Genomic DNA, 14401 nt, shown 5'->3' with positions numbered 1-14401 from the left:
CACTATCAATATACTTACATAACACCAGTCGTCCTCTAACGTTTTGACGAAATTAACTGAACCATTTGCCTATTTATTTATTAAAAAACCCTTACCACTTTTTTTTCTGTTTATCAAAATACCCTCTTTGAGTACAGAGTGTTTCAGGAAAATCTATGTGTTACGTGTCATTAACAATGAAAGTTTTACTTCTCTGTGTTTCAGTCTCTTATCTCTCACCCCCAGAAGCAGCTTTTTAAAAGTACAATTCCACCTATAGCTTGGCAGCTTTTTAACCAAAGCAGCAGCAAACACAGACTGTATTTAATATTTACTACAGAGCAACTTCACGGATTTCTGGGACGGGTTTCTAGCAGTTAATATGAAGCTAGAGGCTGTCAGTAAGCATACCCGAAGGTGTAGGCTCCACTTTACTCATAGATCCATTCATGAGCACAGCTTCTGTAATCCACCAGTTCTTCAGGAGCGAACCACAAGTTGATCTCTGTCTCAGCACTTTCTACAGAATCACTTCCGTGAATGATGTTCCTAGGAAAAGCAAAGGTGGATATAAAAGTAATAGAATCCTTGAACTCAAAGCAAGCTTTGTTTTTTAAAGCAGTCTCCATGCTAGAGAGAAGTTGTGTGTAATTGTGAAGCGGCAGCTGGCACAGAGTGTGCAGGCCCAGCTTTGCTCATCACTTTTGTCAACGGGGGAGACCACAAATGGACTTTCATCTTTAGATCATGGCCTTACATGGGCACAGGGAACAGCAGCTCCGTGCGCAAGATAGAGAAGGATGGAGCGCAGTTCCTGCCTATATCATGACATATACCATGACATACCACCGGACATTTAGTGTTAGATTATACCAACAGTTTGAAAATGTACCTTCCAACTTGAACGCAGAGGTCACCGCGAATAGTGCCAGGCTTTGAATCGAATGGATTAGTTTCCCCCAGCATCACTCTTCCAGTCTTAACCACGTTAAGACCTTCCCACACCTCAAAAAAAAAATCCATTGAGATGATTAAATTTTAGCAGTAGTTAAAGGAGAAAGAGTTAATCACCCCTTACAGAATTACACAATGCTGCCCATCACGGCACAAATCACCAACTGAATTTCCTAATAGCAAGACATAATTTATCGCCAATTTGTCTGTCTGATTCTCGAAGTGTTTGCTGAAGTTCTCCCCTTCCACAAAATACTCTCCCAGCAAGGATGGGAAGAGGACAATTTGAAATCTCAGTATTGTGAACAGCCTTACAAACTGGCTGCTCAGGACCTCCAGTTCAACTGTTTTACAAATGTACTATCAAGGGGAAAAAAAAACAAAGGAGAAAATCCCTTCTAATGAAGTTAAGACTGAAAAATATTTTCAAAGTTAATATAGCTTAGTAGTATAGCAAAAATATTTCACCATTTTTCATCTTGCTTAATGCATGGCATTTCACAGCGGGTTTTTTGTGCAGGTTTACAGTTTCTCAAGGTCTGAGCGTTGGTTGACCCTTCAGACCTGAACAATTCCTCAACATACGGACTCACAGGAGAGAAAGATCATGAAAAAAGACTAAGGGAAAAGGAGTTAAGAGTACACCTTCCTAATTACAGTGTTTGGATCCAGGTTTTTAAGTCCTTTAAACTAGAATTCAATAGGTAACACAATCTCATTGCAGGTAAGACAAATAAACAGTAAACGTTTCTTAGTTGAGCTTCATTTTTAAGAACTCACCATAGCGACCACAGGCCCAGAGTGCATATACTGCACCAGACCATCGTAGAACGGCCGGTCCTTCAGGTCAATGTAGTGTTCTCTCAGAAGGTCTTCAGAGGCCTGCATTAAAAACCAACCAACCAACCACCAAAAGCTTACTGTAAGAGCTTAGGAGCGCACTGAAATCACATAGATTAACCACAGAGCAATATTAATCCTAAAACTTGCACGCACTTGAAAATGCAGCATTTCTGGCATGTTCCTAGTACTTCTGGTCGATACAAATATGAACTGTTTGCTTTAACCACACCTGGACTTGGAAAGAATCTTTACAATACAGACCGTTTATGTGAGCTGGTACTTGTTACGTATGGGATGCACCTAAAGGAACACTCTCTTCAGACTAAGGACATCAAGTTACTAAAATTAGCGTGCTTAGCATGTCTAAAGCATTTAGCCAGAGCTGGGAATTGGAACTTTTCCAAAATATCCAAAAAGACTCCTTGAAGTTTCAGGTTTAATTGTTCTGAAGACTGCGTTTGTCAGTATGGCACGCTGCTCTATTTTAAGGCTGCAGTTTGTATGAAAAAGGAGACATACAAATTAAGGAAGGCTCACGTGTATTAATTTCATGGCCACCAGTTTGAAACCTTTCTGTTCAAACCGCTTGATGATTTCTCCCACCAGTCCCCGCTGGACTCCGTCAGGTTTGATAGCGATGAACGTGCGCTCGGCAATAGAAGCCATTGTCCTAAGGAGAAAGGGAATAAAAGTCACCATTCCAGGACCAGCAGGCAAGTGCAATCACAGTCCTGTATCACGTGTAATATCAGCTGCTATTATAATTAAATCAGCCACAGCTCAAGGTCACTAACCCACGATCTGCACTGATTTGATAAATCAGTCATTGTACATGGGTTTTCACAAGTGCTACAAAAGTTTAAAAGAATAACAGCATGCCAAATATAGAAACAAGTACTTAGCAAATATTAAAATTAGAAAAACTAAATGGAATGGAAGGTAAAGATTGTCATAGACACAGCTCCAAGTGCGGTGTGGGAGGCTGCAATTTAGGGCGAAGTAGGCTGGATAAATCCATATGCATCATTTTAATCTGTAAACCAATGTTACTGGAGTTTTTTTGTTTCGTTTTGCTGCAAGTGTGTGTCTGCACGCAGACAACATATGGACACAGGTAACATATGAATGCAGGCCCGGGGGGCTGCAGGGGAGGGTGGCACTGGACCCGGTATTAATGATTCGTGCCGTTTCAGTAAGGCGCTGAAACGGGCCGCGGTGCAGCCCCCGCCGGGCGCGGAGGGGAGACCCTTCTGCCGAACCGGGGGTGTCCTGCCTCCCGCTCCCCACCGCCGCCCCCCTGCCGCCGCCCCGCTCACCTGCTGGCGGCCCCGCTTGGCTCTGGCGGGCCCGGCTGGCTCTGGCGGGCCCGGTGCGGCAGCCGGGGCCGGTCAAGCCACGGCTTAACCCGGAGCCGCCCCCGCCGGGGCCGCCACCTCGGGCCGGCCGGTTGCCATGGCGACGGCGCGGCCTCCCGCCTGCAGGGGGCGCTGCCGCGGGCCCCGCCATGCCGCCGGCCCGGCCCCCGGGGACACCCCCGGGAGACCCCCCCGGGACCGCCCCACGGGTGTCAGCCCGCACCTCCCCTTCTCATCCGCTAATGGGATTTGGGTCGCTGCTCCCTTTTGACCTCTCAGCGCGTCCGTCTGACCTGTCACCGGCTGTGACACTCGCAGCGGCCGCAGCTCCGAGCGCACGGTGCCTGCTGGCGCTTTACACCATCGGCGGCTCATTCTCTGTTTTGCGGGGTGTTTAAAGTGAGGATGCAAGGGAAACGCCCTTTTCCAGCATTTCAGTCTTAGCCGCCGAATCTAATTTTTATTTAACAAAGGCACAACAAATTATTTAAATAAAGATCACATTATCAAATCGTAGAATCGTTTTGGTTGGAAAAGACCTTTAAGATGATCAAGTCCAACTATTAACCTAGCACTGTCACACTAAGTTCCCTCTTTAAGGAAGGCAATTGTTTTTCCCCTGGTTACACTATATTAGATCTCCGAGTCAAAATACCCTTCAACAATTTACCCCTTCACTCTTGTGCCTCGAGCATCCCATTCCCTTCGAGAGATCTGCGGATAAAACATCTGGACACGTGAGTTCTTGCATTCTCAGTGTGTCCTGCTGAGAGGAAATCCCTGCCTGTCCTGGTTTTGTTTCTTAAACAAGGATGAACTTCCCAGGCTCTCCTCCCTGGCTCTTCCTGAAAGCAAAATAACGTGGATTTCATGTCCTTCTGAGCAGGATTTAGCTGCTGCTTAACAGGGGTTTGAGCTCAGCTTTTTGAGAGCACGGATTTCCTTACTTGGGATCCCTTCCCTACAATCCACCATGTATCCATGTCTTTTGGTTCTGGTGGGAGAATCTAGATCTCACATAAGTATCTATTCAACCAACCTGTTTACCAGTATTCGGGGGTCTTTTTTTCCATGTATGATCAGACTCCGATTACTCATTTTTCCAAGGTCTCTGATTTAATGAAAGGTGTTTTAAAAGCCACAGCATTGTACATTCTAGCAAGTCTCCCTTAAAGTTATGTTGGACTTAGAATGTCTGAGAATTCTCCTGATACTGTCAATCCACTACATTCTGTATACACATTTATTTAAGATGTTTCATGCTACTAAAACAAGCTCTAATACTGTAATCCTCACTAAGGCAAAAAAATATTTAATAATAGAAAAAAGGCCTCTAGAAACAGGATGTTTAGAATAACATTTCCTCAAAAGCAGCAACAGGACATTTATTTCCAGCCTGGTTAAAACCATGTCATTTAGCGATCAAAGCTCAGACGTGCCATAAGGTGGACAAGCGCTATTTGCAGCTTTACCACAGTCTGCTGGGTGAGCTTTGCCAAGTCTTTTAACCTCATTTTGAGACTAATCCACGATGAGCAGAGCATTATCAGAATCATGCTTCCTTGTTATTTTTAATGTGTAAATGAACAGCTTTCCTACTTGTTGAAAATTCTACCAAAACTACTAACATTGGAAATTACATGTTTACCTAAAATGCAAAGAAGTAGTCAGTCTAGGCAAATAATTTCCTAAAAACAGATCACAGAATCACAGATCCTTCGTTCCAGCATGGAGTGTTCTATGCGTGATCACTTCTCCAACATGGAATGCTCACCCAGTCTTGTTCTAATTGCTGCTAGTACTAGAATAAAATGGGCTTTCCTGCTGTTTTCTCTTGCACATATGATGTAAAACGCTTCAAGAATTTTGGATATTCTCGTTTTGCCACTGCCCGTAACACTGATGCCGGCACCCATCCTCCTGGGTTCACATTAGCTACATATGTAATCTTGCATAGGATGTTGTCCCTGCTTATTTCCTTGTTCCCCTCTGGTGGGCTTACTAATGTCTGACAAATCATAGCAATATTTATTTTGGCACGGACACAGCGATTGTTTAGAGGAGCACTGTCATGTTCCACAGAGAAATTGCACACAATCCACGTTTCAGGATCATTTTCACTGAAGGCTGGTATCTTTCTGATGGCAGATAAATACAGCACATCCCTTTGAGAAACTGGCCACACCCTCTTATGTGTCTGGTAAACGATGATTGCATTATCAGCTAAGTTTTCCACAACATGGAAATTTTCAATTGTTGTTTCCCAGTCATTACGAACATCAACATTCCAGAAGTAGTGGCAAACTTCATGCCCTGTTACGCCTTTAAGGGCATGAGTTACTTTCAAAGGATCTAAAACTATTCCATTCTCTTCCACCTCTCTTCTGTATACCTTCATTTCTCCCTCTTCTACCACTAGCTGCCAATTGGCATCTCTTCCTACATCTTGCAAGGAATATGTCATATGGTTTTGTACCATCTCTTCCACCTGGGCGCTGAATCTGTGAACATCATCAGAGGCACTGACTAGATCAATGGAAGACATGGAGGAAGAGCAACTATAGGGCTTTTGGACAAATCGATGAGTCCCCACAGCAGAATACGAATCTCCAGAAGGTAAGGATGTTGGCCAGTGTAATCTGACCTTTTCACTTTGGGACTGTTCTTCCATTTTATCCTGTCTATCGAGAGCAGCTTCAACAGCATCAAAGAATTCAGATGGATCATGGGAAGAGAAAGCAAAGACATACAAAGTCCTCAGTGAGTGAACTAAGTATAATTACTGAGCTCAGGCCATTTACACATTATTTCAAACCAGTACAGATTTTTAGAACATGCCTAAGGCAAAAGGCTGACTATGAGTCTCCAGACTTCAGGAAAATTCAAACACACAATTCTTTTGGCCCCAGCTTTATAAAGATCTCAGCTAACAGCCTGTATTTGTACCCCTCAGAACATTCAGAGAGTTCTCACGGGACTCATGTTTTGTGCTGGGCACCTCTTGCTCCTTAAACCCAGACTTGCAAGCCTGACAAGTTCCAGTTAAGCTCTTCTCACCCCATACTGATTCAAGGGCTAATATTCTTCCCTGATAAATTATAAATCAATTTACTTTCAAATAAACTGCTATTTCTAGGGATAGGGAATATATATTTTTTCTTATGATCCAGAAAACTGATTTATTTTTCAGGAAGTTATTTTCCTACGAGTGTGAATTGCATTTTACTGTAGTAGTTACCACAGACAGCCACTGCTTTCAAAGCTACAAAGACAGTACTATCAGGTTTCTTTATTATGTTTCACATGCTTGATTAGTTCACTAAATTGACAGGTCATCAGGTCTCTTAATGTCCTGGCAAGCAAGTAGGATATAATTCCATAACTTCTATTTTAATCCATCCCTGACTTTGCAATGTCACACCGACTGCAAGGTTCACATCACCAAATATGATCACGGTGACTTTCAATAAGATATATTTTCACACCACTTGAAAGTTGGCTCCCAGGTAATTTTTCTAATGTTCCTCTTTTAAAATACTTCACTTATCCATGGTGGAAAACCCTCAGGTAACTAGAAATAAAACAGGAGCACAAATGGCTCTGTTCTACCTGTGCTCGCCTGTCTGGCTGCAGCTCTAACGGCAACCGCCTGCCTGTTCAGTGATGGACTCGCTCCAGCTGTGAAAGAAACCACATCTGTAATTTTGCTAATAGAAACAGGATAAAAATAGCACATCCTCAGAGACCCTTCCCTTAAAGGCTGTCAGCAGACACCTTGACCCATTTTTGCTGTCTGTCAGAAAGTACATCTTTTGAGCTGATGTATTTGTGCAATTTGCTGAGTGTGATGGCGATGACTATAAAACACTACAGGGAAAATGATCTCTGCTACAATTCAAGATGCTGTGTATTTTTAACCTCCCAATAATCTGCAGTTGTTTAGAACTGTCGTCACACTATGCAGTATTACACATGAATAACGTGGTGTGGTCTGGGTTGAAAAGTCCACTGCAATTATTAAGAGACATGGCCAGGCAACCTCATCCCAAGAGCAGAGTGGAGCCACCTCTCATCTCCAACTGGTTGTTGTCTTCCTACAAAGTTTATTCAGGCTCACTAAAAAACCCACAAGTCAATAACCTCCAGCCCAAAGGCTCTTGGTGCCTCTGCAACTCAGACAGTGAGGGAAATGGGAAACTATGTGTGACCCGAAGGGAGAGAGCAATTCTGACAGGAGCAAGTAAAGATGAAGTCTTTTCTCTCATCATTCCTGTGCAGACCCACTAGCTTAGCACATAAAGACAATGCATCACATGCATGTAAAGCACAGTTACTGTCTTAGGATTAGTCCAATTGAGAGAAAATACTGTGCAAACCTCTACTGCTCTCCAGTGGAAATTAAAGCAATAACCACAGTTAAACTTCCACCAGTTCTCAGGCTTCTGCATGTTTTAAAACACTCATTTCTTTGTTCCTGCACTGTCACTAGGCCACTCAGTTCCTCAGCTCCCTTGTATGTGAAATACTTCTACTTAATGATCATGATTTCCTCAAATATTAATTGTATGATAAAAATGAGGGAAGTGAAACAACTCCAAAACTTTCGAATGTCACTAGATGTTTTCAAATTTATAGTAAATGTCTAGATCAGCTCACATTGTTCCTATGACTAAGCACATAATCTGGAATGGACTTCAGTTTTCCAAATCCCAGGAAAACCAATTTCTCTTGGCAAGTGCAAGATGCTTTTAAAGTTGGATTATTGCTAAGAGAACAGGATTTCTGATTTTCATTTATCTAGAGACCTTATTAGAAAGAAAAGGTCTTTTGGCTGTTGGAGATGAGCCAACGCAGCAACCCAAGCAGCGTTCGGGAGCTGCCAAGTCCTCAAATCTCGTTTTAGCTCCGTCAGTCACCCCTAAATGAATCACTTGATCTATTTATGCCTCTGTGCGTGCAATAAATAAATAATAACGCTTCCGTGTCAGCTGTCGGGCAGCATTTCCTCACATCCTCCACTCAAAGAGATGAAGATTAATCGTGCAACCTCTTGTGCTCGTCTCTCCCCTCCCCGCGGGGCCTCAGCGCCTCTTCTCCAGCCCCACAGCCCAATACTAAACCTCTCCCTGAGGCGAACACTCCGCCTGAGGGTCCGGCACCTCCCACTCCCAACACAGAGGCGCCTCCGCTGTTGCTCGGGTGACCCGCAGCGTGCCGCAGCCGCCCGGGCCCTCCGCGCCGACCGCCTCGCTGCTGCGGGACGCGCCTTCCTGAGGGGCCGCACGGCCGCACTGGCCAACCGCCACCGCCGCACGGCCACGCCCACCTCCCATCAGGTCACGCCCACGTCCTCGCTCGGCCACGCCCCCCGCGCCGCTGCGGGCGATTGGTCGCCCCGCCTCTCCCGCGTGACGCGCGGCCCCGCCCCGGCGCGGCGGGTGAGGTCAGTGCCGTGCGCCGCAGCCGCGCTCTGCTCCGCCCCCCCGCCGCTCGCCCGGGCTGCAGGCGAGGCCTCGCCGCAGAGGGAGGAGGAGGCGCCGGGAGCGCTGAGCCGCCGCCGCCCCGCCGGGCCCCCCGAGGGAAGGCGCTCGCCGGCAGCCATGGAGCTGGCGGACGGCGTGGTGTACCAGGAGGACCCCGGCGGCCCCGGCCCCGCCATGATGTCGGAGCGGGTGTCCGGGCTGGCGGGCTCCATCTACCGCGAGTTCGAGCGGCTCATCGGGCGCTACGACGAGGAGGTGGTGGCCGAGCTGATGCCGCTGGTGGTGGCCGTCCTGGAGAACCTGGACTCGGTGTGCGCGCACAGCCAGGAGACCAGCGTGGAGCTGGAGCTGCTGCGGGACGACAACGAGCAGCTGCTCACGCAGTACGAGCGGGAGAAGGCGCTGCGCAAACAGGCCGAGGAGGTGAGGGCGGGCGCCGGGCCCAGCGGCCGAGGCGGGAGCGGAGCCGGTGGAGGGCGGGAGCCCGTTCCCGAGCGGGGCGGCGGCTCCGCGTTTCCTCCGTGGAGGCGGGGGGGACTTCCTGCCCTCGAGGCCGCCGTGGGCGGGGTGCTGGCGGCACCCGGGCTGCCCCGCGGTGACTGCTGCCGGCTCGCACGACCCCGCGAGACGGCTGCGGTGTGAGGGGCCGGGAGCCGCCGGGGAGGGAGTTGAGGTCGCGCCGTGTGCGGGGAGAGCCCCGGCCCTGGCTGCTCCGGTGCCTCGGCGGAGCCGGTGCAGGCTGTGGAGGCGGCTGTGGCAGAGCTCTGTCCGCGCTGTCTGTCTGTCCAGGGGCCCTCTCTCAGCGTGGCCCTTCCTGGAAGACTCTTAAATAGCTCTTCTGAAGCGCTGCTGCCCTGCCAGGCACCAGGTCCCTGGGAGAAAAGCAGCGCGAACATGGAACCCTGCACTGACAGCTCTGCGCTTTCGCTTTCCCTCGGGATTTTCCCGGTGGTAGGAGGTGGCTTGTCCATTTCACCCCAGTTGCAGAGGGTGTTTATAAAACAGAGTGAGAAGGCAGTGCAAAAAAATACAGCAATACAGGCTGTCTAGACTGTAGTTCTTCAAAGTTGGTACATAAAAGCTGCAGCCAGCAACAGGTGGTGTGGACTGTTCAATGGCAAAAACTCTGACTTAAGATATTACTATAAAAATTGAGATATGAGTATCTAAGAGTTACTTCAGCATAAATAAGAATGCGAAGCTTGCAAGATGATAACGCAATACAGTAGAAAGCAGCTGTGCAGGTTAAATTCCTCCAGCTCATTGTCTTGCCAAACTCCTGTAGGAAATTGGATTGACAGCATTATCTGTAATAGAACAAGCCATCTTGTGTCTGTCTCCAGGCGTGGTGTCCTGTCCTTATCTCTGCAGTTGTTCTTACCGGAGAAATTTTCCAAAAATCAGAAGAACAGCAATACTATGGGTGAAGACTATATTGACAACAAAAACTTACTTTAGAAAATGTGAGCCCTGTACAAATATTTGTATGCCTAGTATTTTTAAATAAGTGAAAAATGTCTGCAAATTGTTCCAGGACTTCAGTAGTTTTCTATGAAGTAATGTGGTGTGAACAGTGTTCCCCAAACTCTTGGACCACCAAACCATTAATCTTCTTTGTCAAACCTGTACTTGTTTTACAGGACCTTATGGACTTCAGTCTGGCAACTATGTAATCCCTAGTTCTGACACAAGCTGCATGTAACAGACTTCTTTTAGGAAACATTTTATTTTTATTAAGAGAGTACGAAACTGATAAATAGTTTCTGACCTTATTCGTGAGAAAATAAATCAGGCTCAAAACATAAGCAGCATTTGCCAGATTGAAGAAAGCAGGCCTTGGGCAGCAGAACAGAAACCGTAGTGATATGATGAAATAGAATACACTGTTAATTGTGTTGCTGTCCCTCTTTGGGAGCTGTATGTACTTCTGTTGGTAACTCACTTCAGTGCAATCTCCATTTCTTTGTGTCATGATAAATTAAGTCGAGGGGCCAAGGATTATGCAGTCTAGAAACTAATACTCACGCTGCAAACCAGCTTTACTGACGCTTTCCAAGGTGCAGTTGGACCAAAGGCCGTGTTTTCAATTGTAAGCGCGAAGGTGATCTTTTTGGTACGTGCTGGGGTCAGTTCTGCTGTACATGTGTGAAAATGTCTGGGATAGATAGAGCGTGGTGTGTATGAGGGGTACATGTTTTATTCAGACTTGGTTGTCCCAAACTGTTATTTTTTTGGATGTTGAGGTAATCTGATGGGTGCAGTATGGTTGAAACAAAAGAAGGGAATGTGAATATTGCACTTGGACAACAAGTTGTTGGCTTAGTGTGTTCCTTTCATTGTGCAGGTTGCTTGTATAATCTGATGGCAAAATGGAGAATTTTGAGTTACTAAGCTTAATATTCTGTATCATCTAATTGTCCTGAAGAATTAACATATCTTCTTTTACTTTCTGCTTGCTGTTTTAGAAATTTTTATTTACAGTAGTATCTTGAGCAATATTAACGGTTTACTATTTAAATAGGAACCTCCTTATACCATTGTCCTAATTTGCCTCCTTTATTCGCTGTACTTAAAAAGTGTTGCTAAAGAAACATCTTGAAAGTTGTTGCTTGTGGACTTTTCTTATAGTGACTTATTTCAGAAGTCCTGGGCCCGCATTTCAGCCCTTCAGGTAACAGCAATGATCTTTTAAGTTGCCATAAATTCAGTAGTCTGATTTTTTTTTTGACGTGGTATGTTTTGTGCTATAGCTAACGAAATAGAGGAACCAGCTATTCTGCTGTCTTGCTTACAGTTCTGCGTAACTTCTCTTCCCACCAAGCGAGCGTTAGGCAGCGTGTCCTGCCACAAAGAACAGGGAGAGGAAGAAGGACTTGGGGTTCTGCTATTTAATACATAAGAAGTTTTACTTCTGTAGAAGTTTACTGCTCCGTACCTAGAGTTGTGTGTCTTAGCAGAAGGTGCTTTGTGTGGACTTGGGCACAGGATAAAATCTACTCCTTTTAGCCCTGTCAAGCTGTCTAATATATATATATATATGAGTATATATATATGAGCTTTTCTGCTGTTGGTGGGATTAAGCTGTTCTTGAAATCAGGTGTTCAATACATGGTTGCTACTTTTGCAATCATAAAAATGAGTTTAAGTAGTAATGTGAACTTGATGACTGCCTTTTCTTACTGTTCCCAAAATTAGCTTTCTTCCTTAGGATTATATGTTAAGTAAATACCCTGCAGGAAGAGTTTATTCTTAATTTGAGAGAACAAAATTGAGATCCATTTTACAGAAGGCTTGTTAACACAGTGTAGAAGTTACTAGGTTGTTTTGAGTTACATATATTTTTCTCTACCTGAAGTCCAGCTGAGTTGGCTTCATCGCTCATCTTCTCTACCTGCTCCGGGAAGAACAAACCATTGCCTGAAAAGTTGCCATCGCTGCAATAAAAGGCCGTGTCATAGGGTAAGAGAGGCTGCCAAGGAGGTGGAACCTGACATCAGATCTGCTCAGTATTGCACCTGGATCGTGTGACAGGAAAACAAGTTAACATATCAGGAAACAGAAGATGACATAAGTGTAGGGAGAAACATTTCATTTGACTACTGCTGTATAGCAAGGTGATTAAATAGTTTTATACATGAGACAGTACTCCAAATGCATAGGCTGGGCCGTGTCATTGTGTTGTCTGAATTAATATTTATTGCAATGACTATTGCTGTAAACTTTAAGTTAAAAAATAATTACATAAATATTTCAGAATCTTATTTGTGAAGTGCATTTTCCATGCTTTTTATTGAAGGCCTTTAAGAACAGGTTGGACAAATGACTGTCTGAAATGACACAGTTGATACTGCCTGGAGAAAATGGGAATGATTAAATGGGAGTCACCAAACATACTTTGTGAACGTATCACAGGCCTGGATTTCAGCAGTGGGGACGTGCATCATATCCCGTGCTTGCTCCTCATTGTGTTCTAATCAAAATTGGGATCCAGGCATCAGTGCTGAGCATCAGAGCTTTGAAACAAGATGACCTTTTAAGGGCTCTTCCAGCCATATCTTCTGTAATCTTGTGGTGTTTGGTGTGATTGTTTTAAAGACAGGTTGGTGTTCTTTAGCTTGTTCTAAACAAACAAAAAAAAAGCCAAATAAACCTCTCTTCTTGTTAGAGTTGTAAGATATGGTTCTGTGGCTTAGGCGGTATGTCACTTATAATGTGGAAGGCTAGATTTTTAAATTTTTTCTTAATGTCTGCTTTGGTGTTTTGTGTAGCCAGTAGCTTGGGTTGAAATAATGTCTAGTATCCATACACTGAGTGGCTCACATGTTCCTACCTGTGCTGCTGCATGTACTTTAAATGATGCAGATGATGGTGCAGTATTTGAGTGTATTGTCAATGTAAATGAAAAAAAAAAAAAAGTATTTTAATATGGGTGTTCAGCTGGTGGTTCATCTGACTAGTCCTTCCATCATAGTCATACAGGCTTAGTCAGGATGAGCTGATCCATCTCCTGGGGCTCTGCCTGTGTTAATACTATCACTGGAAGGAGAGGCGAAATCAAATAGAAACATTCAAAGTCTAAAGTACTCAATCTGTGATTTGATCCGGTGTAGTTTTTAGCAGAGGAAAAAAAAGTTACTCAGCTCTAATTATAAAAGTACTTTGAAGAGTTGTAATTTAAAATCTAACTTCAACAAAATTATGGTAAACTAGTGGAAAATAACCAAACCATTTAATACAAACCCACTTTCAGTAGTTGCAGTTGAAGAACGTAGAGGAAACACAAAATTATATCTATCTTTAGTTCATGAGTAACAATGACATTGACGACTTTGAACGGCTGTTTGGTCAGAAGTAGAATTGTCACTGGCCTTTTGCAAGTAATGAAACCCATCTGACTTTTGGAAATCATCAGAAAAGCAACTAAACAAAGATGTTACAGTTTTATAATTCTTCTTTCATGTTTTCCCATGTTTAATTTAACAAACTATGTTGGTCTTAAGCCCCAGCGCCAAATTTGCATCAAACTTTGAAGCCTTTTTTAAAAAAGGAGTCCACTAAGAATAAGCCAGGCATGACTTGAGCCTTTAATATAAAAGGGGCAAAACACTTGTATCACTTTACTACAAAGGAGTGATTAAAGAATTTTAAAGTTTGAGTTTTTTAGTGTTAAGTCAACAAACTCATATTCCCAAACTCTGGAGGGTAGGAGGACTTTGGCACATCTTTCTGAAGCAGGGGAAGAACTCATTTGAAATGGTGGAACCCGAAGCGGCGCTACCTGGGCTGGGATCAGCTCTTCCTCAGTTGTTTCCCAGTTTGACTTCAAGCACAGTCATATGAACCCCGCGTCTGGTCCTGTGATAGCTGTGGAGAGCTTGTCTGAAAGGAACTCTTGTTCCCCTTGGGTTTTGATGCATTTCTACATCTGAAGTAAACTTCAAGCAAAACTTCTTGTGCTGACCCTGCTAAACTGAAGCTCTTTCATAGGGTTACAAGTTTCTGCTTTGGTAAAAACTATAAACCACATTGTCTAAAACTTAGTAGTAGCCCATTAAAAGTTGATGTGTGAGCTTTTGAAGTATTTTTCCCACTGAGTTTTCCTAGCAATACATAAGGAAAAAAATATATTCAAATCACCTATAGCATTACTATTTTTAAGTTGCTGCCTCCTCTGCCTCTTTGTTCCTGTGCGGTACCCAGCTGCAGTTTGCTTTCTGACCCTTGAGCTGGCTTGCATGTGTATTTAGATGTTTTTTCTGCAAGGGCTCTGCTGTGCTTTTCCTCCCT

General features: G+C 44.5%; 2 protein-coding genes across 4 annotated transcripts in view; one reads left to right on the top strand and one right to left on the bottom strand.

The window, feature by feature from the left end:
* Positions 1-410: 410 nt before the first annotated feature.
* Positions 411-2442, bottom strand: LOC308047754 (nucleoside diphosphate kinase-like; the record flags this gene model as incomplete). Its single annotated transcript, XM_080356459.1, has 4 exons — positions 411-528; positions 872-984; positions 1714-1815; positions 2314-2442. The coding sequence occupies 4 exons, from the start codon at positions 2440-2442 to the stop codon at positions 411-413; spliced, it is 462 nt and encodes a 153-aa protein (XP_080212585.1).
* A 6212-nt stretch (positions 2443-8654) lies between these two features.
* The window catches only part of SPAG9 (sperm associated antigen 9), a 62890-nt gene continuing 57143 nt past the window's right edge, over positions 8655-14401 (top strand). For 2 of the 3 annotated variants that reach the window (XM_080356636.1, XM_080356635.1), the window contains exon 1: positions 8655-9037. In XM_080356636.1, the coding sequence (XP_080212762.1) occupies positions 8732-9037 (306 nt within the window). In that variant the 5' untranslated portion in view covers positions 8655-8731. Of the gene's footprint in view, positions 9038-11989; positions 12074-14401 lie in introns of those variants that run through there. The other variant, XM_080356637.1, reaches the window with a different exon arrangement.

The sequence above is a fragment of the Nesoenas mayeri genome, assembly GCF_963082525.1.
Source record: "Nesoenas mayeri genome assembly, chromosome: 19".
Taxonomy (NCBI): Eukaryota; Metazoa; Chordata; class Aves; order Columbiformes; family Columbidae; genus Nesoenas; species Nesoenas mayeri.
This window is presented reverse-complemented; position numbering and strand designations above follow the sequence as displayed.